Genomic DNA, 26,458 nt, shown 5'->3' on the forward strand with positions numbered 1-26,458 from the left:
AAAATGGTAAAAGCTCCGCGGTGACTATAAATGTGTGCAATATTTTTGCTGGTGCGTTAAATATTTGGGTTTGGTTGAATATTTTCTGTTGGACAGGGACGGGAATCATCGGGGGCAAATCACCCCTCCCACATCCAAACATCATCGCGCACACAGTCCAGACACTCACACACACACACACACACACACACACACACGCACGCACACACACACACGGAATTTCTGCTCAGCCATGGCTCCCTGGTAGATGCTCAAAGCGGCTGTTGTCGGAGCGAATTAAATCTGCTCTCGCTCGCTCCTTTTCCTCCTGACCTTGCCTGCCTCTGGTTGGGTTTTCAATTTTTTATTCAGGATTCTTGCGCCGTCTCCTCCTCATGGCTACATCAGATGGACTAGACGGCTGTCTGCAACGAGGCAGATCTCAAAGTGACCCGAACATACTCACCGAACCGGGCATTGATTTGGCTCACGGCACAGGTAAGACAGACGTGTCATTGTCTGGATGTTTCTGTGCCATAGAGGCTGGGAAGTGTTTCTGTGTTGCCGCTTCTTTGGTGATGCTGTGATTTCCAAAAAGGCATATTTGCTTTTCTCTGTAAGACGGCAGAACCCGGGGTAATTAGCGCATGTGGCTCCATGCTTGGACGTAAAATATAGACTGTAACACTGAATAATGGTCCTTCATATTGAAAATTAATGTGCCATATCAGCGTCTGTGAATGGCTGCTTCCACCCCCCCCTCCAGATTTGCGCGTTATAATAACGCCTGTAGCCCATTGGGCTGTTATGACTCCAAGTAGTATTTAGGAATGAGCGTGCAGGCCGTTTAATGTAGCATTACCTGCCAAATCTACAGCATCCATCCCCTTGTGCAGGATGACACCCTCCCTATTCACCACAAACCCCTTATGCATGTGTGGTCCACGGTGCCAGCCTCCACGTATTTGTTGTCTTATCTGAGTCTCAATTGTAGCCTCGTTTATTCAGGAGACACATGAGCTTTGGCTGTGGGTTTTTAGGTGTGTTGCAATTTTGCAAGAAAAGACACATGCACGTTTTCTTTCCTATGCAGAGGCTAGCTGTGGCACTGCTTATCGACAGCTCTGCCTCTGACATCTCCAGCCCCCTCTGCCTTATTCCCCTCATACTGAACTAGTCACTGTTGCGATCAATTACCGGTGTCCGGCGGTCCACGTGATGTCGGCTATAGGTGCAAATACGCCCGATTCAGCACAGCTGTGCGCGCACAATAAATCCATTGGCCAGTGTGTGGATCATGCAGGTGGACTCTGCAACATGGAGCTCGTCAGTGTTTATTTCTCTGTGGTTTGTTAGTCGTCCGTCTGCATATGGAATAATGAATTGACTGTTCATTAATAAGGGGGGGGGGGGGGCACCAGGGAACACGCATGTTCTGCACTAATCCGGTGAACTCCACCAGACTTCATGTGGTTCTTGTTATCTTTTCTGTAAATGCTTCTCACTCTTCATTTTTACGTAAGTGAAGCTATTTATGGTCATATTGTGTGGGCTTCGGAAGAGTCATTGCTGACACCCACCCATAGCTGGTTTTACGCACATGAAGAATGCTTGACTGAATCATTCAGAAAGAAAAAAAACCGTCATTCACCTTTCAACTCTATACTAATGAGATTTTTTTTTTTTACCTTTGAACCCTCTGGGCACTCATCAAGTGGCCTTAGCACATTTTTAATAGACCCATGCTGAATTCAAGCCTCCTGTGGAAGATTTAATTCACACATAAGTGGATGTGGTAATGTCACACTGGGTCTTTGACACACCTGAATAAACAAGGCAGCAGCTTGGCAGATCAGCCATGTAACTGGTGAGATCAGGCAGCTATCAGGCAACATTGAGTTTCAGCCTTTAATGCTGGGATATGCATAACTCCACCACTGTCTTGGATGTGAATATACTATGCAAATGCGAGACACAGTAAACACAGTTGTCAGTGCAAGAACAATGTCAGTGTCTGGTGACCCAATGTACACAACATCACCTACCCCACCCTCTCTGTGTGGATCATCACTGTGCTAGCGTCTGGGACACCAGCCTTTGCCAAAGGATTACTTTGGCTGTCTTTTTCCTCCAGCAGAATGGCCCTTGCAGCTGCAGAGGCTCACACTGTATTCATCCCCTCACTCAACACTGGAGGGAAGATTCAATAGAGAAAGCAGTTACGGCCGACCATCACAGAGGATCAGAGCAATGTTTTCCCTTGAATGAAGGTGCAGCAACAACAAAGTGGGAGCCCCAGACTGTCAGAGGACAAACCACTGAAGGTCTATATCAAACTGACCAATGATCCAAACCCACTAACCTTTTTCCTGAGAAAGTCCAGAGAGTCTGTCTTGTCGAAACTGAATGGAGACATCCTCTTCAAGCTGCTGATGTAGTATTTATTGATGTTGTTACAGTCACAGTCACAGCAGCAGCAGCCTTAAAACTTGTTTGGTCTGTTTGTTCAGACGAGCACCCTTCCGATTCTCCTGCTAATAAAACGTCACTTTTGCTCAAATTTCCACTTAGTCATTGCAGAGTGTTGGCAAAGGTAATGGTGTGGAGAGGACACCTTGAAGTTTTGCGGACAGGGAGTGTGTCCAAGCAGAGCTGTCCCTGTGGCTCCACTCCATAAAGTAATACTGTCCTACACAAAGTGGTACACAGCTGGGGAAGCAGTGGGTGAAGGTTTAGACAGTGAGTACTGTTCAGACAATAAAAGAGAATAGCATTAGAAATATTACACATATGGTGCACATACAACTGCAACTAAGTATTATTTCCATCTTCAAATAACCAGTTAAAACAATTTGTTAAAATAATGAATATTGAATTTATAAAATGAGAAAAAATAAATGATGTATCACCATTTGAACCATAGTAGATGTTTTTTAATTGGTAAATTGACCACAGTCAAAAGCACAAAAGTCAATCTATCCGACAAAATATAAACACATACACGCGTAATGATTTAAAAACAAGCAACATGTCCTCCTATCAAAGAAGTGGTCATGTTTGGCACTGCAGGATGGGGAACAACATAATACAACAACAAAACAAACCATCAAAGCTATCATAAACAGACCTTTAGATTAATTGACTAATGGTTTCCGTATTACCATCTACTCCTCCTACAGTCATAATTCATTCAAGAAAATCAATTTACACTCGACCTCCCTCTCAGGAAGTCAAATAGCAGGGTAAATGAAAGTGTAATGTCCCTAGAGCTCACAAGAATTCCTCATCTTGCTCAAGACAACTTCAAAATGGTGGATCTTTGTTCATATGGCGAGTCCCTGTAAACCTATAAACAGCAGGATCCAACTGGTCCAGCTAGAAGACAGTGTCTAATCACCAGTGCCCATTGATCACTGCTTATTAGGTCTCATCCTCTTCCAAAGGTCTTATTGATACCTGAATAATCCTTTCAGAGCTGACATCAGAAGAATCTCTGAGGGTTGCAGATATAAGATGAGACCCCATAATGAACAAGGAGAATATATCAAGCCCTGTGTAAGCTGAAATTGAACCGTGGTGATGACTCAAACCAAACCAGAGAAATGTCTTGTGTATAATACCTCCCCTATGCTCAGGCCTTGATGAGTAAATATGGGAAATTCTGAGTCAGCAGCCCTTATGTAACGTGGTCCCCATTAACAAGGCTTTGTTTGAAATGAAGGAGTACCAATGTACACAAAATGGTATTAGTGCCACAGGAATGTAGGAGCAATTAATGAAAAACATTCAATTTTAATAGATGGAGCACAAAACTATAATAAGGAGCTACAGATTTAATTAAAAAGAAATTTTTAACTATAACATCAAGTCCCTGCTTAGCATCAGAATCAAAAACGCTTGTCCTGATATCTTAAAAACATGAATACAGATCAAGAAAGAGGTTAAGATAGCAAGATAGTTAGTGTAGCTGTCTATCCGTCTGTCTGTTTATCTGTCTCTTGTTTCTGAATGATTTTCACGACTGTCTAGTGACATGGTGTGAACTTGTTGCATGCAGCTGTGTATCATATGTGTTGACTCAATAAAACAGCAGGGAGAGCGACTGTGACAGTGAGGTGGTTTTCAGTCTAGAAAAGGTAAGATCAACTGAGAACCGTACGCCAGAAATAATAACTTTATTTTTAGTTAAAGTCTAGTATTCAGTCTATTTTCAAGCAGAAATACAAGTTGCTGCACTAGGTTACAGGCGTTCAATCAGCTCCATTATGTACCACATACACAATGTAGTAATGTAAATGAAATGCCTTCTTACTAGAGCTGCTTGATCCATTAGTCGAGTAATAGAAAATTAACTGTCAACTATTTTGGAAACTGAGAAATGTTTTGAGTCATGTTTTCCAGTTAAACTTCTAACTTTCACTCGCTCCAGCTTCTCAAATGTCAACATTTGCTGCTTTTAATTCAGTTCAGTTCAAGTCAGTCACAATAAAACACAAGTACACATTAAGCTACATTCAATACACAGGACAGACACAGGTTTATAGAATAGACAGTAAGCATTTACATGACTCTAGCTACATTTGGACTTGAGATGAACAACCTACACCTAGATGAAGTTCAACCTAATTAAGTTCTTACTTCCTATTTTCAGTATCAAAGCTGTAATTCACACCGTAGTCTGATTCATCATGAGCTGCCTTAAGGGGCTGTGACTCAGTCAAGGCCACCTGTTAGTAGTAGCCACTGGAGAGCTATTCATTTCTGTCCTCCATGATGCTCCGAGGTCCCCAAGAGTCCACGGAGAAGTCAAGTAAAACGCCGCTCCATTTAGATCATGAAATTTTTACTGTTTGGATTAATTATTGATGTAGTTGAGATTGTGGAACAAAAGTAAATCTTGCAAAACGAACATGTGTATATTTTACAGCTGACACTCTGTGTACACGGTCTGTCAATGACTCATTTTATACTCTAGTTTACTTGGTAAAGGCGGCTGAAACAGATGAAAACTATTATATTGGTCATGTGCTGTGTACAGGTGAGCAGCCAGTGAACAGTTTGAAAACAGTGTGGATGTATATAGGAAAGTTTGAGGTGATGTAGTATTTACCACAAAAAATACATTATCCGTTATATGAATAGTAGCATTCACCCAACAGACAAGGAGAATCTAGGCCAAGAAGATATATATTAAAACAGAACAATAGATTTCAGTATTTCCATAAAGCAGAACAGCTCACTGATTAGCAGCATGGCCCACAATTGCCTAATTCAACCAAAGCTATTAACAGAGATGTAACCAATAATATCAACAACTGTACTGGATGACAAACCTTGGGTTTATGCCTCATGGGTAGACCTGCAGCTGTTTTCATTATTTATTCATCTACTAGTTATTTTTCTGTCAACTGGTAATTTTTTAGTCTACAAAATGTAAAAAATTCACAGAGGCTGCAGATTTATCAGAGGAACAGTGTGAAAAGCAGCAAATTCCCCCTTTTTAATAGGCTGGAACCAGAAAAACGTCATCGCTGTTGCTTAATAAATGCCTTTATTATTATGACTCATTGTTAGATTGATTTCCAGTTGTCTAATCATGCTACATGGTATATATTATCATATGATCCCACCATGATCTCTATGAGGAGCTACTGAAAAGTCGAATTTTGTCACAGACTCCTACATGCATACTGTCATACAAAAAGATGATGGCGATGGGGTCCAGTGATTATTAGTGTTATAGGAAATAACTTTTATATAAACACAAACACCACTAAGTTATCAGCTAATTGTTGTTTCTCTTCTACACCAAATGAGGCCACAAAGGGAATAATTCAGGTCTGTCTGTAACATATCTGGATATTGTACTAACTGTACTGTCATATTGTGGATCCACAACAGCTCAGTGTAGTGAATGGGGATAAGCTGCATCCAGATGCCGTGTTGAGCTCGGCTCTCTGCGGATGCCTTTACTGTCTTTCAGCTGCCAATAAATATGGAGCACGAAAATAACGACACCAACAAAAACCCTACATCATGCCTGCTCTCTGTGGGTGCGGGAGCAGATTAGGAATTTGACAGCGTTTGAACCATGTGTTGGTGCGGCTGTTGTTTGTGTGCATGTGCATCCATGTGTGCACTGATGTTCTGGAGAACTGGCAGGTCTGCGCAGATGAGTGAAATGAAAAAAGAAAAATCTGAATCATAGCCGAAATATGCTAGAACAAGACAGTCAGGCAGTTGAACAGGCAGCCCTTGGAGAACAGAAAAAGAAGACCCAAGCAGCCCTCAACACCTGTCAGAGACCCAGGCATAAAGGGAGAATATAATGGAGCTATTTAGCCTCCAAGGGCTGAGGTTAAAGAGAGTTGCATGCACTATAGTGTGAAGGGTAAAGAGCTAAGAGAGGAAATTCCTCCGGGCATTGGGTTGGTGAAACATTGGAGACACATTTTGGAGGAAAGGAAGAGAAAGGAGAGAAAATGACAAGAGTCTGAATTAGCGAAGCACAGAGGAGATGGAAGAGAGGGACATAGTGCAAGGAGAGAGATGAGGAGGAGGCGGACTTCCTTGAAAGAAAGCCAAGAAGTTGTCTTAATTGCTAACTGGCTACAGTGAGATGATGGATAGTCTATAGGATACCATTAACAAAGAGGCTGTGGCTGTGTGGGTCTGATTTGGAAGCCACTGCATAAGCTCCTGGCCAGTTTTGCATTGATCCTATGTAGGCCTGAAAGTGCAGTTAAACCAAGGGTGCTGAATTTCTCTTTGTACCTCAGTCTATATGAGTTTTTGCTGATATTCTCTCCTTGCTAATTGGTTCAATCACCACACCTTTAACATCCTGATATCCTCCATATTTTGTTTGTCTACAGCAATAAACATATAATAAACACATTACAGAGACATGAAACCTGCTTGAGGTGCATCAAGTCATCACTGGGAACATTTGGCTTCATTTGTTTTAAGTTCGGTTTGAGCACTGAAAGACGTACTGATGCATTTAGTGACTCACTTGCTAATAAACATTCAATCCTGATGAGAGAGAAACAATAAGCAAATATGAACTTCATGAGACAGCATCATTTCAATTAGGTATATTCATGTAGTTGAACAGACTTGAACAGTTAAAGAACTTTCTTTTAACTGACTGTCTAGCTTTGAGATTGTCCTCACCAACAGGGCAGGATTAGCTGACACAGGAAGGTAGTTCTCACATCCATCTGGCATTTTATTCTTTACTTTGCTCTTTGCTTTTTCTTGATTATGTGTTTAATAAGTTTACATTTTTCCTTCCCCACCTTACTAAATGATTTCTCATTAGCAGTCAAATGCTCCTCTCTGTTCACCAGCTAGTCACTAACTAGTCTAGTCTGTCTGCTGTGGGATGATGAATGGGTACTATGTACTTTTAGAACCTTTTTGCTGACAACAACTGTCAAAAATGGGTCTATAGCGGGTGATAAATGGCAGTTCATAAAATCAAACCACTGAACTGAAAAATAATGTGAAGTTCTATGAAGCTGAGGGAAACTGCAGAGTTGAATAATTATATTCTTCATTACACACAACTCTGTCCCCATTTCCCATCAAGTAGTTGTGTCATCCCATGACCCTTAAGAGGACAAGTGATTAGGAAAATGGATGGATAGTTGTCTCCCTCAGTGTTAATAACCAAAATATATATAGTAGTCTAAGTGAAGAAATACCCGTTTACTTGATCTTCAAGTTCACACCTCTCCAACCAATATGTCCACAGGTTTTAAGTGTCTATCTCTCTCTTTCTCTTTCACACTCAAGACATTTATAAATTGATGTATTGTGTCCTCACACCTGTTTGAAGCTGCAGTGTCCCTATGTCCCAGTAAACCTGCCAGATTCAGTCAAAGATAGATGAAGAGGGTCAGGAGGGAGTCCCAGGCCCCATCGCAGATAAACACAGGTGTCAGGGAAATAGAAATTTTAAGGACAAGGAGAATATATTAAAGATGGAGTGAGTAAGGCAGAAAAGCTGGATGAGATAAGGCAGGTAAAGCCTGTGAACCTAAGTTAGAGGAGGCGATGTTATGGCAGGTGGACTGCCTTTGAAAACAGAGATGAGAGAAAGTGGTGCGAGTCCTTCCATCAAGTGACTGATATGCACTTACACTACAGTATTATTGAACATCTCCACCAGGACCTCTCTCAGGAGATGGTAAATTAAATGCATACTCAGATCAGATAACTGTACTATAAGGAATACACTCATAAAAGCAGAATGAATCGAAGCTTTTCATTGAGTTGCTGGACTGTGAGTGAAGTAAATAGCACATCTAGAATAAAACCGACTAAAGTTAACGGCAAATAAATCCGTTTCAGCAGATTATACAGTAGTATACAGCAGTACTGTGGTGAACACTGTTAGTGCCAACTGTAGACAAAGCCTTCATTTATTTACAATATGAAATGATTAAGGTTATATATACATATAGTCAGTAACATCTTCCAAAAATAACTCTTACAATAATATGAACACTCAAATGAAAGAATTGATATTGCACTAGGGAGAGTGGACTGTGCTGTAGCAGAGTCAGTTTCAGCACCATGGACAGCACCAAGCTATGCATTGCAGCAGGCTGCTGAACCGAGCAGTGCCGTGCTCTGTGTGCTGATAAGTCTGTCCTGGATCACAGTTGCTTTGACTCAACTGGTTTCTTGATCTGCTAGGGAAGAGGCACAGCAACTTTTTTTTTTTTTTCCTGCAGATGACACATTAATGAGGAAAGCACATTGTGCAGATCCAGGCATAAATTCCATTTAATTTAATCATCCCATACTTCCATGTAAGCCAAAAGCTCTAATCCAATCCCATTAAAACTGTTATTAGAACTGCGGCCAATACAGACTTTGTGGCCATTATTGATGAGTGAGTGGCTTCTAGCAACTTCTTCATCAACACCGATTCAGCATATGGTCCAACCCTGTTTGACTACCAGATAAATGTCTTTCTCACAACATCCCACTGACGGAGCGTGACTGCAGAGAAGCTTGTGTGGTCACACAAGTGAATGTGTTTCAGTAACTGGCCAAAAACATTTTTTCTAGACACTTTTCCTGTCAGAGCTCACACAACAGATTTCACTGCAGGGTTCCAGTCACATGAACCCAGCAACATAAAGTAGCTTGTCATGTTCAGAGTGGACTTAAAGGCAGCATGGTGAAGTAGTGGTTAGTTCTGTCACAGCAAGAAGGACCTGGGGTAGAATCCACCATCTCTGTGTCTGTTCGGGTTCTTCAGCTTCATCCTACAGTAGGATGACAAGTAGTTAAATTAGGGTTACATGTTGAATCTAACTTGTCCATAGGTGTGAAGGTTTTCTGCCTCTATATGTGAGCCCTGTGATAGACCTGGCAACCTGTCCAGAGTGTACCTGCGACCTTTAGCAGGACAAGTGGTTAGGGTAATGGATGGGTGGACTTTATGACTCTATAGAACCAGCATGCAGCACATCTATTTGACCTCGTGTTATCACTATATATTCCATGGTTACCAACATTGTTATTATGTGGTATAATGATAAATAGGCTCATGCATGCAATGCCAGGCCTGTTAAGTAGTATATTTATATGTCTGTGAACAGTGCACCAAGTCATGTCTGCAGAATCTAGTGTGTCACAAAATGAGCAGTTAGCCACTGTTCAACCTGACCCTGCATGATCTAGTTCAGCTTTTCAGACAACAACATAAATAAAAATGTCATGGCATTTTTAATGGAGTGGTGTGTTTTAGGAGTAGTAGCTTTGCACACAATGCTGTACAGCGTGGCTAATTGGTATAGTTCCAGCTACTGTGCTGGCTGTTAACATTAAGTTTTTAATAGGCCCAAATCACTCTACACTTGCAATGCTGCACACTTGAGGGAATCCAAATGTGAGTGACGTTCTCACTGTGGGAATGTGTTTGGAGATTACAGTGCTAATCGTGGTGATTTGTACAGTTCCTCTGTGCACCTTCCTTTGCTTTTCCAGCATGGAGACCACAAAATGCTGTTCTCGCTGCAGAGCAATGGGAGCCCATTGGAACTGAGCTGTCAGCTTCTCTATCAAGCGTAGACACAAAACACAGCACTCATGCACTCACACATTGCAGGTACACAGAGTATTTGTCTCGTATGCTCTCTCTCTTTCATGCATGTAGGCATGCTTTATATAAGTCTTTTCAGGCGTTGACCTAAATCAGTGGAAATAACAGGAATAAATTACACACCATTGCTCACCCACCTGACTCTGCCACAGGAATCTACAACCAGCCTCATTGACTGACTCCCACACCCCATAGCAGGCCCATGGCCAACTCACCTGTGCATTAACGGAAAACGGAAAAAAGACTGTGTGAGCAGGAGCGGGATATTGTTCAAGACACTTTTGAAACTGTTAATAGACACAGTGGATTCTGCAAGGTTAAGGCTGTGACATCTGTGCTGCTGGGAATGTCTTTCTCAACACAGCCTGCTACTTTTTTGTCAACAGGGTCTACAAGTGTAATTTCATAATTAAACTCTATCTTTGAAGAAGCAAATCTTTTTCAAGCTGCACTTCTGAAGATACAAAAGGAGGTGAATGACTCAGTATGAATCTTGCAGTTTGTGAGATAAATGTGATGCACAGCGGGAAGGAGTGAACCAAGACTTCCATTATGTGATTGGAGGCGCTTCTAAAGAAATAGGCTGATGTTTCTTATATTGGGAACATAGCCCAAAACTTAACTGGGGACTGGAAGTCATCCCAGACACATTCAGGGTCTTCTTCTGGTGTTTTTTTTTATTGGGAGAGCCAATTGTTCTCATAACAGTAGCTTCTTGGGTTCACCCTATTGTGTGGGTGACAGGAAAAGCACTTTTATCAGGAGCATTTTTGGCTCACTGGGTAGATGTGATGACTGCAGGAAGGTTTTCACAGTTGGTCAAAGATAGCCTGTGCTTTTTTGGTTGTAATACAGAGGTGTGTATATGTGCTCATACGTGTGTGTACATATTTTGAGCAGCTGTGTAGAAGCAGTGATGCCCATTTTCAGCATTATTGGTCAGTTACTGTTCTGGCCAAACCTCGATAAACTCGATAAATAACCTATTTCTTAGCCCAGCAATCAAAAACTAATAAAAAACAATTACACGATTTTTGTAATTAATTAATTTGTAATTCTTTCTGTTCTATTCTTAAATGTTGAAAGAAGACTCAGCTGGAAAAAACGTGCACGTCCTTGCAACAATCACATAGCGACACTTAAATTAAAATGTGATGACAGCTGGTGTGTTGTTTGTTTGTGTTTCCAGCATTGTCAATCATAGCCGATCAAACCACACCCACACATGGCTCATGAAGGTGTTAGCTAAGCAGAAGACTCTTAAACTATTAATCATCTATAACTATGGATGTTCAGCTATATTTACACATCATTTCAGAGTATTATATTGAAATTCTCTTTATTCTGCAAACCTTGATAAGCTGGTGATTGATGCGGCTAGTGCAGTTTTGATGAAACAGTCACAGAGAACCTTTTAGCAGTCACCAACTAAATCGAATCAATTTGGACATTTGGACGTCCCTCTACATATATCAGTCCACTGCATTTCGTGGAAATCTAAACTCAAAAGCGGAGAGAGTCCGCCATCAGAAAAATGAAATCAGCATAGGATAACAAACGAGGACCTGAGGCACTTCCTGTTGGCTGCTGGCCTTACAGATGTCATTTCATTCTTTTGATGCCAGTATAGCCCACATGCTGAGGTAACATAATTGGTGTTGATGATCTGGAGGCTTGACCTCTGTAGACTCGTGTAGTCTTACACCACTGAGACCCCTTTTTCCCAGAACTTTGTTCCATTCCCAAACAAATTGCACTAAGCGTCCTAAGGATGAGTCACGTTGATGCATTTACCCAAAGAACACATTTAATTTTGATTTGTGGAGGTCACAGCTTATTATGGTTAATATGCTACACTCAGTAGAGTATTAAACATGTTACATTGCAATACATTGTGTTTTTTCCCCCAGTAGAATAAAGGGGTACGGTGTGAGAAGATTAATGAACTAGTGTTTCCACTCTATGAAAGAACTGAAAAACAAGGACATGACGTGTGTGTCCTCAGTAGTGGTTATGGTCATACACATTTACAGTAGCATTAACAACGAAAAAGGCATTTTATAATAAACTGTCCTGAATTAACATGTATGTATTGTTGAAATACAACAGAGCAGGGAGAAAAGAAATCTCTCTGGAGAATAAAAGCTTTGTGAGACAGGTCTTTTAAATATTACTAGTCTTATTAACATTGTCAGGGCCTTAATAGAGTCATTTTGTGTAGGTGTTCACTTTTATGTCGGCTTTTCTTTTAATAAGTCGCTGTGTAGCTGACCACTACCATTCCCGATCTCAGCCTTTCTCTCTCATTCACACTGGTTTTAATTTACATTGCTTCAGCTCTTCTGCTCCTCATTCTTTCCCTGTAAGTTGTTAGCTGCGTGCCCTGACTGTGGCCGGGCCCCCGAGGCAGCACGGCTACAGACAGATGGCAGCACAGTTGTAAAGCCAGGGGGGTAAAGCGAGGAGGTTAGCTGGCGTGGCAGCACATAACGGGGTTGGTCCATTCAAGGGCACATTGTCAGTTGCCTGGATGGAAGGAGAAGGGTGTCTGGAGGAAGCACGGCTCTGTGGGGCCTGCAGAGACAAAATTTGTCGTTCTGATTTTATTTATAATGAAGATGAAACCACCAAAGCACACATACAGTTGGACCTTGATATAGTTTGTATTAGTAGGGGTTTGGTGTTGGGTTTAGAGGGACTTGCATTGGGTGCAGTATAGTAACAAGAGCTACAGCTGTCGTAGCAGCTTGGTCCTACTGCAATTAGTGTTTTGAGCAAAAATGTTCATCTCAACGTAATATTCGGTATGTAATACATAGTATCATTGGTTTTGCAGGTTTTTGGTCAAAGCAGAAGGTAAACACCAAAGTACTACAATCTCCCTGTGCTAAATTTCTGCAGTTGTTGATATGTTGCGCTCAAATACTCAAATGTCAACCTTTTGTTGGGAACCAACAAGCCTTTCCTGCTAAAATGATGCTGTAATAGATAAGACAAGTTTTTTTCTTCCATTGTCCAGCTTAGCAAATAACCAACCAAATAAATGCACCTGACTATATTTGCTGAAAGCTGTAAATGCTGCAATGTAAGCCACTGAAAGTATTTTAAGGCTTATTTTTTCAAGGCATCTCATTGATTGTCGAGAGGTTTAAACAGCTGCTTGTGAAATAGGATGTTACATGAAAGATACTTGTTCAATTCAAGACAATACAATACAATGTTCACTGTACTTTGAATTCAGAGAAATGCTACAAAGATTTACTGACATCATTTTCGTTCCAATTAATAGTGAAGTGCTGATTTAACCTGCTTTAGTTTTTGATACAGCGAGAGCATTAGATTGCTTCATCAAGTGATTCAGCAAACTAATGCTTTGCCTCATCTAACCTCACTGCTGAAACCACACCATTGATAATTTCCTACCTCTCAGTGTGAATTCCTTTCATAGCAAATCTGGAAAGGTCACAGAAACTTTCAGTTGAATCCATTCTCTGCCGTTGTGTTGTCATTTTCACAACGCAACAAGACTTTTAGAAAAGTGGCTGTTTTTTAGACATTGCCTTTTTATTTTTAGACAGCATTTTGAAAAACGCACATATTCCCGTTGTTTAGTTCTCACCTCCAGGCACCTGGGAGTGGAGATGTGCTCAGCATGTACATGCACTGTAGGAGAGAGATCTTATACCGCTGAATGTGCTGACAAGCTGGTTAAGTGGGGTGTGGTCCCTGGTGGCACACTCTGTTTTAGTTTTCTTGCCAAGTCACATTATCATATTGCCTACTTTATTCCAGTCTTAAATCATTGCTGAGTTCACACTGCACTATTCCAGCATAGAGTTTAGCATTATGCTAGCTTAGATTTGCCTGCATTCATTGGGTTGTTTAGGAATTATATTATGTTTTCTATTAAAAATTGCTATCATCTAATGTAAAGCTGTGACAACACCGCCTGATTGGACTCAGACTGTGTGCGGACTTGTGTTGGAGAGAACTATGGTCATACAGCAAATGCTCTATTGGTCCACTGCACCAGCATGACACATGGATTTCACAAATCCAATTTGCATTAGCATATTAATTAGAATTGCACATCATCACTACATGGTGCATGTAGTTCATTCATGCTTATCTGACACACATTGCATTACATCCTCATGTGGCAGATAAAAGAAATCTTCAGGTGCGTGCATGCATGTGTTTTCACCTAATTTCTGTGTTCTATCCAGACGCCTATCATTCCCTCTGAACAGCTACCCCTTCTATGAAAAATTAAGAGTTACTTGATATGCATTACAAATAGCTGCTTCGCGATTGGACGAGGCCAAATTCTCCAGCAAGCTCTTCCGTATAGCAACAGCCCCCTCCCACCTCTCCTTCTTGCCTCTTCTCCATGGAATCCCCCTTTTCTCCTCCTCCCCCACTTCCTCCAATCTCCTTCCTTCTTTCAAAATGCAGACAGATCTCATCCTCCATGTGGCTCCATTTCCTACCCACAATGCACTGGGTGCTGCCACTGGCTTTAGATGTGGCAGGCACTATCTGTGTAGGGGGCTTCTCTCCTCTTTCCTCTAAGCTACAGACTGACTTGCTCCTCCCGCTGGCTCCCACTGCTGCGGCAGCATCTGGACGTGGTCACCATGGCAACAGAAGCAGGCCTAACCCCTCCTCCTCTCCCTCTCTTAACATACACACAGTCTCTCTCCCTCTCCCTCTCACACAGACGCCTCTACCCTTCCTACTCCCCCTTTCCTTTTAAGCTTTTTTTTTTTTTTCCTCTGCACTGGGTGCATTTCCCTCTAGCTTGACCTGAATTGTGCACGCGGTGCCACGTCTGCCGCGCTGAATGTGTCACAGTAGTGATGATGACCCAATGAGACGTGTGGACATGGTCAACTGACCTGTTTCCAGGAACTTTCAGGGTCAAACTCTGAACTGGAAATCACACGTGTTAATCTCAACCCTAAACCCTCCATGACTTTCCCCCGCTCTCCTGGTCTCTTCTTTTGCCCCCATCTTCTTTCTTGGTTGTCTCCTTTTCTCCTCTCTTCTGCACAAATCAGCACCACCATACTCTTTCTACTCCCTGCCTATGTGCTTCAGGGAAGAAGCAAGGGGCTGCAAAAAAAAAAAAAAACATGAAAAGGAGTCAGCTGTATCCTCCCTCCTCCATCACTGTACTCTACATCACACCCTAAGCCACTCACACCCCCACCTCCCTCTCAACCTCCCCCATCACAAATCCCTTTTTTCTTCAGCTGCATATTTTAACAAAGATATCAGCCTCCTGAAGGCAGATATTGGCCTGTACTTGTCTTAAATATGTGACATTTATTGTACATTTCCCCTTTTTTGGCACTTTCTGACTAGATGTGGGCAACCTAGCAGCAATGTACGCAAATGGATCCATAGAACCATGCCTGATATGAGTCACAGCCATCATTCACTGAAATACATATTTTCTCTAGTTAGAGAGAAGGGCAGACAGTTATTGATTTCTTATTTTTTGCTTTCTCTAAAATATAATTTGCATAGGAAACAACGTCTGCTAAATCTCACATGTAAATAGGTTTTTAGGAGAAGTTTTTATGTTTTGTTTTTATGTTGTTATGTGTAACGTCAGCTTGCTTATTTTCTGATGTGTGCTTTTCAAAATGGTGTGCATGTCTATTTTTATTTTATGTACGGCCCTAGAAAGACCACTAGGCACTTTTAGGGAAGCTATCCAGCTCCAAACAAAACTCAAGAGTTATTTGTCTGCATACAAATCATACTGTAACATGAACACGAGTGCATCTTCAGACATAAGCAGCATAAAGACAGACATGAACACACCAACTCACAGAGTCTGTGTGGGGTTAAAAAAGAAATACTCTGAATGTGGCCTAATGGAACGTAATACTGACAGAGATAACACACATTACTGAGAAGACATGTGGTAAGAGGGGATGTATGGGACATTCAATACACATCTAGTAGAGACAGAAGAAAAGTAGGGTTGACACATTTAAGCATTCAGCAGGCAGCGGAGTCTAATGGTGTTTCTGTGAACTCGGGGAGTCTGGCTCACCTGTTTGTCTCTGGGGATATGTATCGTTTATAATCTTATGAGGATATCTGTCTGGATGTTCTCATGTTCCCTCCAAAGTTGAACTGTGAGAGATATTTATTTTGATACATGACGTATCGCTCGGAGGGAGGGAGTCACGGAGAAATAACAGCCATGAGGGAGTGCGGCTTGATTAAATTAGTCTTTCTAATTTGATCTGATCAGAGCATTTGGAGTCCATCATGGTTTATTCAGTAAGGTGAGCATACTAATTGTGTTCTTCTCTTTCTCCCCCCCCTTCTCTCTCCCTTCACCTACCCCGTGCCATTCTGTTGTACCAACTCTCTGCCTCTCTATGGACCACTTTTTCCTCTCCATGGTCTCTGTAGTAGAGCTCGTAGACCAGCAGAGGGTGCTGAGGACAGGTTGTCTGGTGTCCGGTGTCCACACTCCACCCATCCGACGTAACAGCAAGCTGGCCACCCTAGGGCGCATCTTCAAGCCCTGGAAGTGGAGGAAAAAGAAAAATGAGAAGCTCAAGCAGAGTTCCACAGGTACAGTGCAGTGTGGTGAATCTCTAATAACTCAGGTTAGAAAGGGATAATCAGAGGGTGTGGATGGTCCAACCATTTGAATGAACGCAGTCCTCATCAATATATCATGACTCCAGAGAAATCTTTGTACATTTTGACTTTATTGAATTGGTTACATTTAATAACTAAGATCAGTCACGGAAGGTAAAATGCTGTAAGTAAAATCTGTTTTACTGTGTTGTAAATGGGAGATGGTTGGAGGAGTTTTTGAGGATGTTGTTCAATCGAATATTTGGAAATTTACATGATCTATGACTAAAACTCGATGCAAAAGAGGCACAAACTGGTGCAACATGAGACAAAGCCAAACAAAACTCAACTAATTGTATTTGTTCATCTGCTTCCCATCTCATTTAGTTAGTTTGAACTTTGTAAAATGATAACACCATACGAGGATACTAATACTGTCGTGACACAACACCACTGAGAGTCAATGAACAGTAATAAAGAATTATCACATTCACATTATGTGCCTGGTCCTAAAATCAGCGTTAGAGCTGAATGAATGTAAGGCTGAATGTGAATGTGATGCTCTTGCTGTAATGGAGAGTGCTATTGAATCAAGGTTTTTTATATAGTGAATGTCATTTAACTTCCCTCACAGATGTAGCATTATCCAGCAGTCTTCTATGCCACGACCCAAACTCCCCGACCCAGGGCTGCTGCTCAGATGGTGCAGTCTTGCTGGGAGGATTTGGAGGACCTCTGCACCCAAACCTCACAGTCAGCAGTGTGGAATACCTTGGTCCCGATGAGGAGAACCCCCCATCAGGTAGGACAGTCTGTCAGAGACACTGATCAGTGGGCACAGAGCTGCAAAAAATGAATTTTATACAGCTTTATCGAAAAATCACTGTGGTCAAATGTAATATTATGTCTAATAATTGTCAGCTGACTCTGTTATATTTACAAATGGATAAATTTGTGTTTGATTTGATGTTCTACCCATGTACCATTAGAGGGCAGCAAAGACAAGACAATGACACCCATGACTTCCAACAGCAGATCAACATGCCATGAAGTGCTAGAAATAGTTGTTCTCCATCAATTTAGGACCATGGTTTTATAGATAATGCTGAAACAAGTGTATCATGGATATGGTTTTGTATACACTAAACTAGTACAGCAAAGTCGTCTATTAAGACTGGTGTTTTCTAATAAGTGATAATTTACTTAATCCTCTTTCAATCAGTCATTTAACAATCACAAATAAGCTTGTGTTCTTGCAGTCTGTACAGCATACAGCATGTTTTTCCATTCGAAAAACCCAACCTTAAAACCCACCACTGTCCAAAACCCATAACCCCCTATTAACATTCACAAATTTTCCATTTGTTAATGTTCTCCAGTAGCTGCCCCTCTCCTGGACTGTGATCGGCTGGAGGACAATGTACCACGACCGGAGGAAGAAGGAGACGAGCAGTTGCACCTTTCCGGGGATTTACCCGAGGGGCTGCAGGACATGGGAGAGCAGATAGATGAACGACAAGAGGAGGAAATTCCTCCAGGAACGTCCCCACCACAAGTACCTCCAAAACATTTGCCCCAGCTGAGTACTGGAGATGGTGAGTGTTTAGAGGTTAATGCAAAGTCAGAATATAGTGGTATAAAACTTGTTAGAAAAAAGTATTAAAATAAAAAAGAGGGGGAGGAACGTTTCTTTAATCTTAGCTAGTATTGGATAATGAACCTAATACTATAGGACTCTACAGTTTTTACTACAGCCATACTGTAGAAAATAGAAAAAAGAAAGAAATACTGTTGGAAAAACTGTTGCTACAAGATCAGTTCTATCCTCTGTGATCACTAAACTAATATGTAGGAAAGAAAATAAAAAGAGGGTGTCTGATAATTAACCTCCAGTGTTTTTCTGTTCACCCATCCTTTTCAGATTCGGGCCCTGTGTCGCTCCCCACTCACCTGCCCAACTCCTACCTCCCCAAGGAGCCTCCACCCAGGGCCACAGAAAGTCTGGCTTCAATGACCCTGCCACTACGAGGGCCCCTGGCCAATCCCTCAGGGTCCCCACATATAGGCAATATGATACATCCTCCCATGCCCCCTAGCTGCATTATGGAGGAGCTACAGAGAGCTTTTGCTTCCAAAAGCAGACAGGAGAGGTAAGTCCACAGGTTGAACCTCAGCTGTTCATATAAGCATATTTCACAGATGTGAAAAACAAAAACAGCATGTTGTCTGGTTCAGCCTTATTTTGGTGAAGGGCCAAGATGTGATGATTATATTTCTTTAAATCCAAACTCACACTAGATTACCACGACTCCACCTACTGCTATCTACATCAATCCAACACATGTCCTCCTATTTCCCTCCCTGTGTCTCCGCAGCGTCCACGAAGGGTGTGAGCAGGGCTCCCCCCCTCGGCTGTGGTGTTCGGACGGGCGGCTCTCTCGTTCCTGCAGCTCTGAAAACCAACACACCTCATCTTTGGTGGGCGGATGCGTGGGAGGTGGTGGGTCTGACTGGCCCAAGAAGGAGGCGGAGGAAAACAAGGAGAACGTGCGGCTGGACCAGTGCTTCTCCAACACCTCAGGCCTCCCCACAGACCTGGACGGCTGGAACGAGTCTGTTATCTCTGGTGGGTCATCTGCAAGCATTTGAGCACCATAACATTTTATCCAGTCACCAAAAACCTAAATTAATACTGAATTACATTCACACAATTAAAAGGGAATACCATAAAGAAAACCATATTTAATTTGCACCAGTTTATTTTGGTTGTTGTTTTTTAGTTGACATTGTGTCAGTAAGAGTAATTCCATTATAAACCTGAGGCTCGAGAAATCTGAATCCTTTGGCAGCAGCTAATGTTTTTTTAGTTATGCAGCCTTGGGATATACATATAAAAAGGCTGAGTCGTGATATAATATGAATGAACGTCTTCAAACACCCTTTGTGTTCTTTTTTAATATTTCCAGTACAAAACAAATACAGATTAAACAGTTACTGGCTCTCAGGATCAGGCACCAGAAGACTTCATTCATTTATAGTATCTCTGCTTATTGTTAGGACTTGATTAAGATTAATGCAAAGTTCTGCAAGATTGACAATAAGTCAGAGGTTCCTGCCTTAATCTGTATGTGTGCACGGTTCCAGGTACACTTCCTCGCAGGCTAAGGAAGGAGCTGCTGGCTGTCAAACTACGAAACAGGCCCAGCAAGCAGGAGTTGGAGGACAGGAATATCTTCCCAGCAAGGAGCGACCAGGAGCGCCAAGAAATCCGTCAGCAGATTGAGATGAAACTCGCCAAGTAAGCAAACAAGTATCTACAGTGCTATTTGTGTCTCTGTAGTATCAGCGATCGATTTGTCAAACATTTCAGTGGTTATTATTGAAGAGCAAGCTTAAATATGTCAGCTACAATTATTTAGGGATTTCTTTAGTGATATTCTTGGTGCTATAATATCCAACTCATGTCAACTTCTTCAGTAACATAACACCCAACTAACAGAGATTAAAAAAATCAGATCGAAACAGATTATGTGATTATTTTGCACACACTTGATATTTGTTGTATATATCAGCTACTACTCTGTTAGTGTGTAATGTTTTTTACTCAATGCAAACCCTCATACTGGAAAAAAAATTCTATTAAATTCCTCTGTCACATACAACTATTCCACATATAAAGATTCATAATGTAGGGAAATGGTGTAATTATTCAAACGAGTGAGTGGCCAAATGAAATAAAGTGCTAGAATTTCACTGGCAAAAGAAAGATGCACATGTACAGTAGATCTGTGCGTGTATTTTAAGAGAACAAATGTTCTCACCATTCCTGTGGCGCAACAAGTACAGACGGACACCGCTTCCTGGAAATCGCTTTGTTCAAGAAACACGGCTGACGTCTGAAAGTGCGCTTCTCAGTCAGGACATTATTGGAGCCACCGGCTTTTGTGATACAGCTGAGAAACTTAATGTCCAAAGACTGATAGTAGCAGTCTCATGTGTGAATGTATCACAAGACCCAGGTTCTTTAGCACCAGCGTGTCAAACGGGAGCATTCCACAGCGTTATATAAGCTGTTGTACAATAACTCACAGCCGAGCGCAGAGTGCCACCCACACTTTCATCATAATCATAAATCATAAATTGTCTGTCTTGAGACAACGGCGAAGACTGCCTTCCTCATCTATTCTAAGAAACAGTAGAAGAAAATGTTTTGCTATTTCAAAAGAAGGTATATGCAGTAAGGGTTGAATAAAAAACAGCTTGTGTCAAGGTTAGGGTGGTGCACGACTGTAGCTTGCATAAGAGTTTGCAGGATCATTGCTTTAAAGCTAAGGAGGTTCCACTTGTAGCACAGCAGTGAGAGAACATGCTTATTACATAAAGACCTAAACACTGGGTGCAGTTGAATTTCTCTTTTTGACTCAAAGCTCTTTACACTTCTTTACAAGTGCAGAATAACATTAATGATCTCTGGAGGATCTGCACAGATTCTTGCATGCTAATGTGCTGTTGGAAATAAATAAATAAAACCTTTGCACTGCTCTAGGACTGTGAGCGGTGGTGTAAAATGTACGCACTCGTAAACCGGCTTCACAAAAAAAGCTGCTGCTCCGTTTTGCGACTTTGATTGGCCTGGAGTTCCTACAGTACCACGGTCATGATCTGTAATCCTTGAGGCTCTAAATAAATGATTTGCATACTGTAGCATTACTTACAACACATGCACGAAGATGCGTTTTCCTCCCACACTAATACACTGAAGGCAGATTGCACCATTTTTAGGGGAATTCCTGGCTAAATATAGCTCAGGATGATGAAGAGGAGGTCGTAGTTATTGGATGAAAAAAGCTCATTTCCCCTGGGGGCATTCATACTGTATGGCAAAACAATCCATCATCCTCATTTAGATTTCTTGAGAAGTGACTTGTGGTTTATATTGAATCCCCTCTTTATTTCCATACTATCTGCAGCTCCCAATGAAAACCATCTGTTACGATTGCTGCCAGTTGAGCAGAAAATGCTGTGAGGACTTACAGTGGATGATGACACCTTGTCCGTCCAGTGTGTCAGTGATAGATGACCTTTCTATCTTTAGAGACTCGCTGCCTGCTACTTGCTCTGCAGTCGCACTCTGCTGTTTCTAATCTTAGCTCCTCACACTGTTCAATAATGCATCTCTCCGTGCACTCGCTCCTCCCCACCAATGTGTTGTCAGGGAGTTATATCAGCAGAAATAATGGGGAGGGGGAGCAGATGGGGGCCTACTGTACTTGAGAAAGCTGGGAATGGCCGCTTTTGTCTTCAAGCACACTTGGCAGGCAAAATAAAAGACTGAACGCTCCTCCCGCCCACTGATTTTTTCATTCTTTTGTTTGGATTCTTCATCCCTCGCTTGGCTGGCATAGTTAGATTTTCTATTCTAACTCATTTTACTGCAAAACATCCTGAGTGGGAAACGGAAACCCTTATGCCAACAGGCGTTGATGCGTCATCGCTGTATTCTGGGGATACCTTTCAAAATGTTAAATCTGCAATGGTATCCTAAACTTGGATGTAGAAAGCGATGGGTGAGAAACCCAGCGCAGTGAGTCAGTTATCTCAAATATACCGTCTTCTGTCACCTGAGAGTAGCACAGAGTAATCAGGTTTTGTGACTTACTTGGCTCAGAAGACATATGAGATTACTACTAAAATGGGATTTAATATTGACTGTGGTTACTGAAACATTCAGCTCACAAACAAAGACACAAAACTGATCAGTCTCTGTAAAGCACACACAGTTCTGAAATCCCCGTTAGTGTGTTGCTAGGGAGAAGTGAGAGTTTCTGCAGAAAGATACCCAGTGTTGTTGCTAAGCAACTCCGAGACCAGGTCAATAATACAGTGGATGTACGTATTCGCTGGGGCTTTGGAAATGATTTTCTATTTCATCTGTTTAAAATTTAACACTGTCACAGCTGCGGGAACACTTTGTCTTTCAGTCAGTACTGAAATGCCATGAAAAGTCATGAAGCAAAACAGCTGGTGTGTTGAGATGTTCTCCGCCTGATGAGATTCTGGGATAGTCACAGAACATCCCTCATTAGTGTAAAATCACAGGGCAAAGATGAGAATACATTTATTACTTTAAGAAGAAATTAGGAAATTCTTACACAGTGAATATGCAACTTTTCCATTTTTAATCCTATTTCTTGAAAGACAATTGTTGGGGGAGTGAAACTACTACATTTTTCCTCATGCTACTCCTGGATGTCTAGTCACACATGTTAATTAACAAAGACTGATTGCTTTCCTGTCCTCACTACACCAGAGTATTGAGTAGAAAATAGACAGGGTTTGGGTGGGGTTGAAAATAATACACTTCACGCTGTAGATATTTCTGTGAACAGCTTGTTTCTGATCTAATGTTGGTAGACAGATGTGGTTTAAAATTAGTTCAGGTCCTTTTTAAATGATATACCTGCTTTGAGCACTTGTGTGTCTCAACACGTGACCTAACTTTGATCTGTGACAGGACCGAACTAGAAAAAAAGTCCATCGTCAGCCTGAGTTAGAGGATAAAGAAAGTCCTGCTGCGTGGCGGCATTCAACCCTCTCTGTCCTTTCCACCTCTGCCTGTGCTGTGGGGTGTGCCACATGTTGTGCAGCTTACATTTATTATTTATACAAAGTATGAATAGTTCACACACAAACACAGGGGACTCTGGGAAAATATTGGCTTTTGGAGACCTTTTGGATGCTTTCATGGTTATGAACGCTTGAAGTAAAGGTACATGTGATCTGGACCTTTCATTATAGCCAATGCATTGGGACTGTTTCTAGTATTATACACTCTAATCTTAAAGCTCATCTCTGATCGAAGTTATTCTCTCTTGTGTAAAAATCGTGTTTTGTTTTTTTTTTACATGCCTTAAAATAGATTTTATTTTTAGACGTGCTGCTGGTGCAACACCACCCATTATGTGCCAGTAAGCTAGAGTACATCAGGAGGAGGTTGGGGATGCCGTGAGTGGAAGCCTTGTAGCTCCGCCTCCTGCTCATTATGCATGCAGTAACCAGGGAGACTGGGGGAGTCGCGCCCCAGCAGCTCATCACGACTCAGCTGAAAAGCGCCTGTAGTCAGTGGCGGTCAGCAGAGAGGAGTCCCGGAGCTGCAGCGGCGGTGCACAGTCCACGCACTAGGCGGCTGCACCTGAGATGCAGCTTTTTGCAATCGCGAATTAATTTCGGTAGAGACTTTCTTCTGCAGAAACAGGAAGAATCGCGCTCTTTTGACAAATCCAGATGTGGGGAGCGCCTCTGCCCAAGCATCACAGTCGCGGTTTGGATGCGAGATGGAAACATAGGGGATTCCTTTCGAGAACGAGAACAGTGAAGAAGCTGCAGCCGGTTTAAGGAGGATAGAGGATAGAGCTGAAGTGAGAATGGTTCAAAACGTGGTTTTGGTGTTTCTCCGCAGGAGACTGAGCCAGAGACCGAATGTGGAGGAGCTGGAGAGTCGGAACATCCTGAAGCGTAAGTTCAAACCCTCCTGATTTGTTTCCAAACAGCCGCCTCTTCCCCCTGAATGCTAATACTCGGTTCCATAAAAGATCTGAAAGCCCTGATCCAACACTTGAACACAGCAGGATGATGCATTAATGATAGCAGCATTATTCAGGAGCAGGAGTACGCATGACTGCACAGCATGACTGCGTTTTACTGTGAACACACATTAAAAACAAGAAAAAGAAAAGCATCCACTCTCTTTAAGGGCTAATGAATCAATAACTGTTAAAGAAAAAAAAACATTTTTAATAAAATGAATATCTGATTAAGGCTGGACTAACGTGGCTGTTTTTCTTTATCTAGAGAGAAATGACCAGACAGAGCAGGAGGAGAGGAGGGAGATCAAACAGCGGCTAAACAGAAAGGTACCTCCTTGTCTGATTTGTACGACTTGATCAATATTTTCTATGTATCCAGTGTGTTCTAGATAATCACATATAAATATGACTTAAATTAACGATGTAGTACAAAACACATAATAATATTATTAATCATAATTCAGACCTAATAGCGGTTATAAATGCTCGTCCTATTTAATGTGTTCCAGCTCAACCAGCGGCCCACAGTAGATGAACTGAGAGACAGAAAGATTCTGATCCGCTTCAGTGACTACGTGGAGGTGGCCAAAGCTCAGGACTACGACAGGAGAGCAGATAAGCCCTGGACCCGGCTCTCAGCAGCAGACAAGGTGTGTGTTCGTGTGGCTCACAGATACACATACAATATATATAACTTACCATTAATCACCTGGATAATTAAAATAAGTTCACTGTTTATGTTGATCCCAATATTCCCCAAACTCTATGACCTGTTGCTGATCAACACTAGCAGTTCTGCATCATACTGTTACCAGCTTAACTTGCTTAATCCCCTTTTCTATTTTTTTTTTTTTTTTTATAAGTCAGATTTTATTTCCTCTTCCTTCTTTTGTCACATTGCTGTTCAAATCACCCCAATGGCTCTGGAAGCACTTAGGGATGCACTAATGCTGTCTTTTTTCCGTTCCCCACAGGCTGCAATCCGGAAAGAGCTGAACGAGTTCAAAAGTACAGAGATGGAAGTGCATGCCTCAAGCAAACACCTGACGAGGTCAGTATACTGAGGTGAAAGTCTGTGTGTGTGTGTGTGTGATGTGTATTCGGGAATGCACGCATTGGTCTATTCTGGGCTGCAGCAGTCTAAATTTAGCTCTCCTTGCTCTCCAGAAAGCTCTGAGGAGCTAAAGATAGATGGGAGCACTTCTAAACAGGGGGGTAGGGGGATGTTGTCCTCTTGAGAGCTTGTAGAGTCTGGCTGCGAGAAATGATAAAATGCAGCAGCATCCTTGGTTAAGCTTGTTTGGAAATCAAGGCTCCTTGTTGTAAGTGACCCAGAGGAGGATGAGAGAGCACGAATCCAGCCACTTGTACATTTAATGGTTGCGCTAAAAATAGCTCCATAGGTCTGATTAATAGCTGCACCGTAGATGGATATGGTGACAAAGGCACCCTGTGTTCTCACAATTTGTACAGTTCCCCTTGACACCCTGTTTCTCTGCACGGTTTACTCTCCAGGTTCCACCGGCCATGAAAGCGGGGAGTTTCTTCTGTGAAGAATTGCTGAGCTTGGAGATTTTCTGAAGCTGCTACAAGCTGCTCAGCGGTGACAGTTCAAAGAGCCTGGAGCCTTTTCATCTTCAGCGTGTCTTAAACATTCTTCTAACACCCTTGGCTATCATATCCTCAGTATGAGGGCAGGGGTGTGGGAGAGAAGATGAGGGTAATGCTGGCGGCAGTGTGTCCTGGAGACTACTGCACGTCGCCACATGGGAGCTGGCTGGTGGAAGAGGACTCTGACTCTCGGGACAAGAGCAGAGGAAAAAACAATCTTGTCATTCAGTCAGTGTTGTTTTTTGTACTATTTCATTGACTCCTTTGACATGAAGGTGTGAATCCATGTAGTGGGAAGAAGTTGTGCATGTGACCAGCTTCACCTTTTCTTAACTGATGAATAATGTGTCATTTGGACTGTGTAAAGACTGTGCAGTCTGGGGGAGGTGGTACTGCGGGCAACTTTGATATTAACTGTACATACAGTATGTCAATCTGAATGGGACTGTCAATGTCTTCACTGAAAAGCAAAATACCTTTGTAAGCACTTGTCTTCAAAATACAAGGTCTTTTTTTAAAGAATGGCTTATCTCATTTTTGAAACACTTTA

General features: G+C 41.9%; 1 protein-coding gene across 1 annotated transcript; it reads left to right on the plus strand.

The window, feature by feature from the left end:
* Positions 1-374: 374 nt before the first annotated feature.
* On the plus strand, positions 375-26,371 carry phactr3a (phosphatase and actin regulator 3a). The gene is made up of 12 exons (XM_026368559.1): positions 375-477; positions 16,538-16,702; positions 17,346-17,513; positions 18,091-18,306; positions 18,633-18,861; positions 19,087-19,337; positions 19,856-20,009; positions 24,171-24,226; positions 24,563-24,624; positions 24,807-24,947; positions 25,272-25,348; positions 25,813-26,371. The coding sequence occupies exons 1-12, from the start codon at positions 375-377 to the stop codon at positions 25,826-25,828; spliced, it is 1,638 nt and encodes a 545-aa protein (XP_026224344.1). The 3' UTR covers positions 25,829-26,371.
* Positions 26,372-26,458: the final 87 nt, after the last annotated feature.

This window comes from Anabas testudineus, chromosome 7 (assembly GCF_900324465.2).
Source record: "Anabas testudineus chromosome 7, fAnaTes1.2, whole genome shotgun sequence".
In the NCBI taxonomy this organism is placed as follows: Eukaryota; Metazoa; Chordata; class Actinopteri; order Anabantiformes; family Anabantidae; genus Anabas; species Anabas testudineus.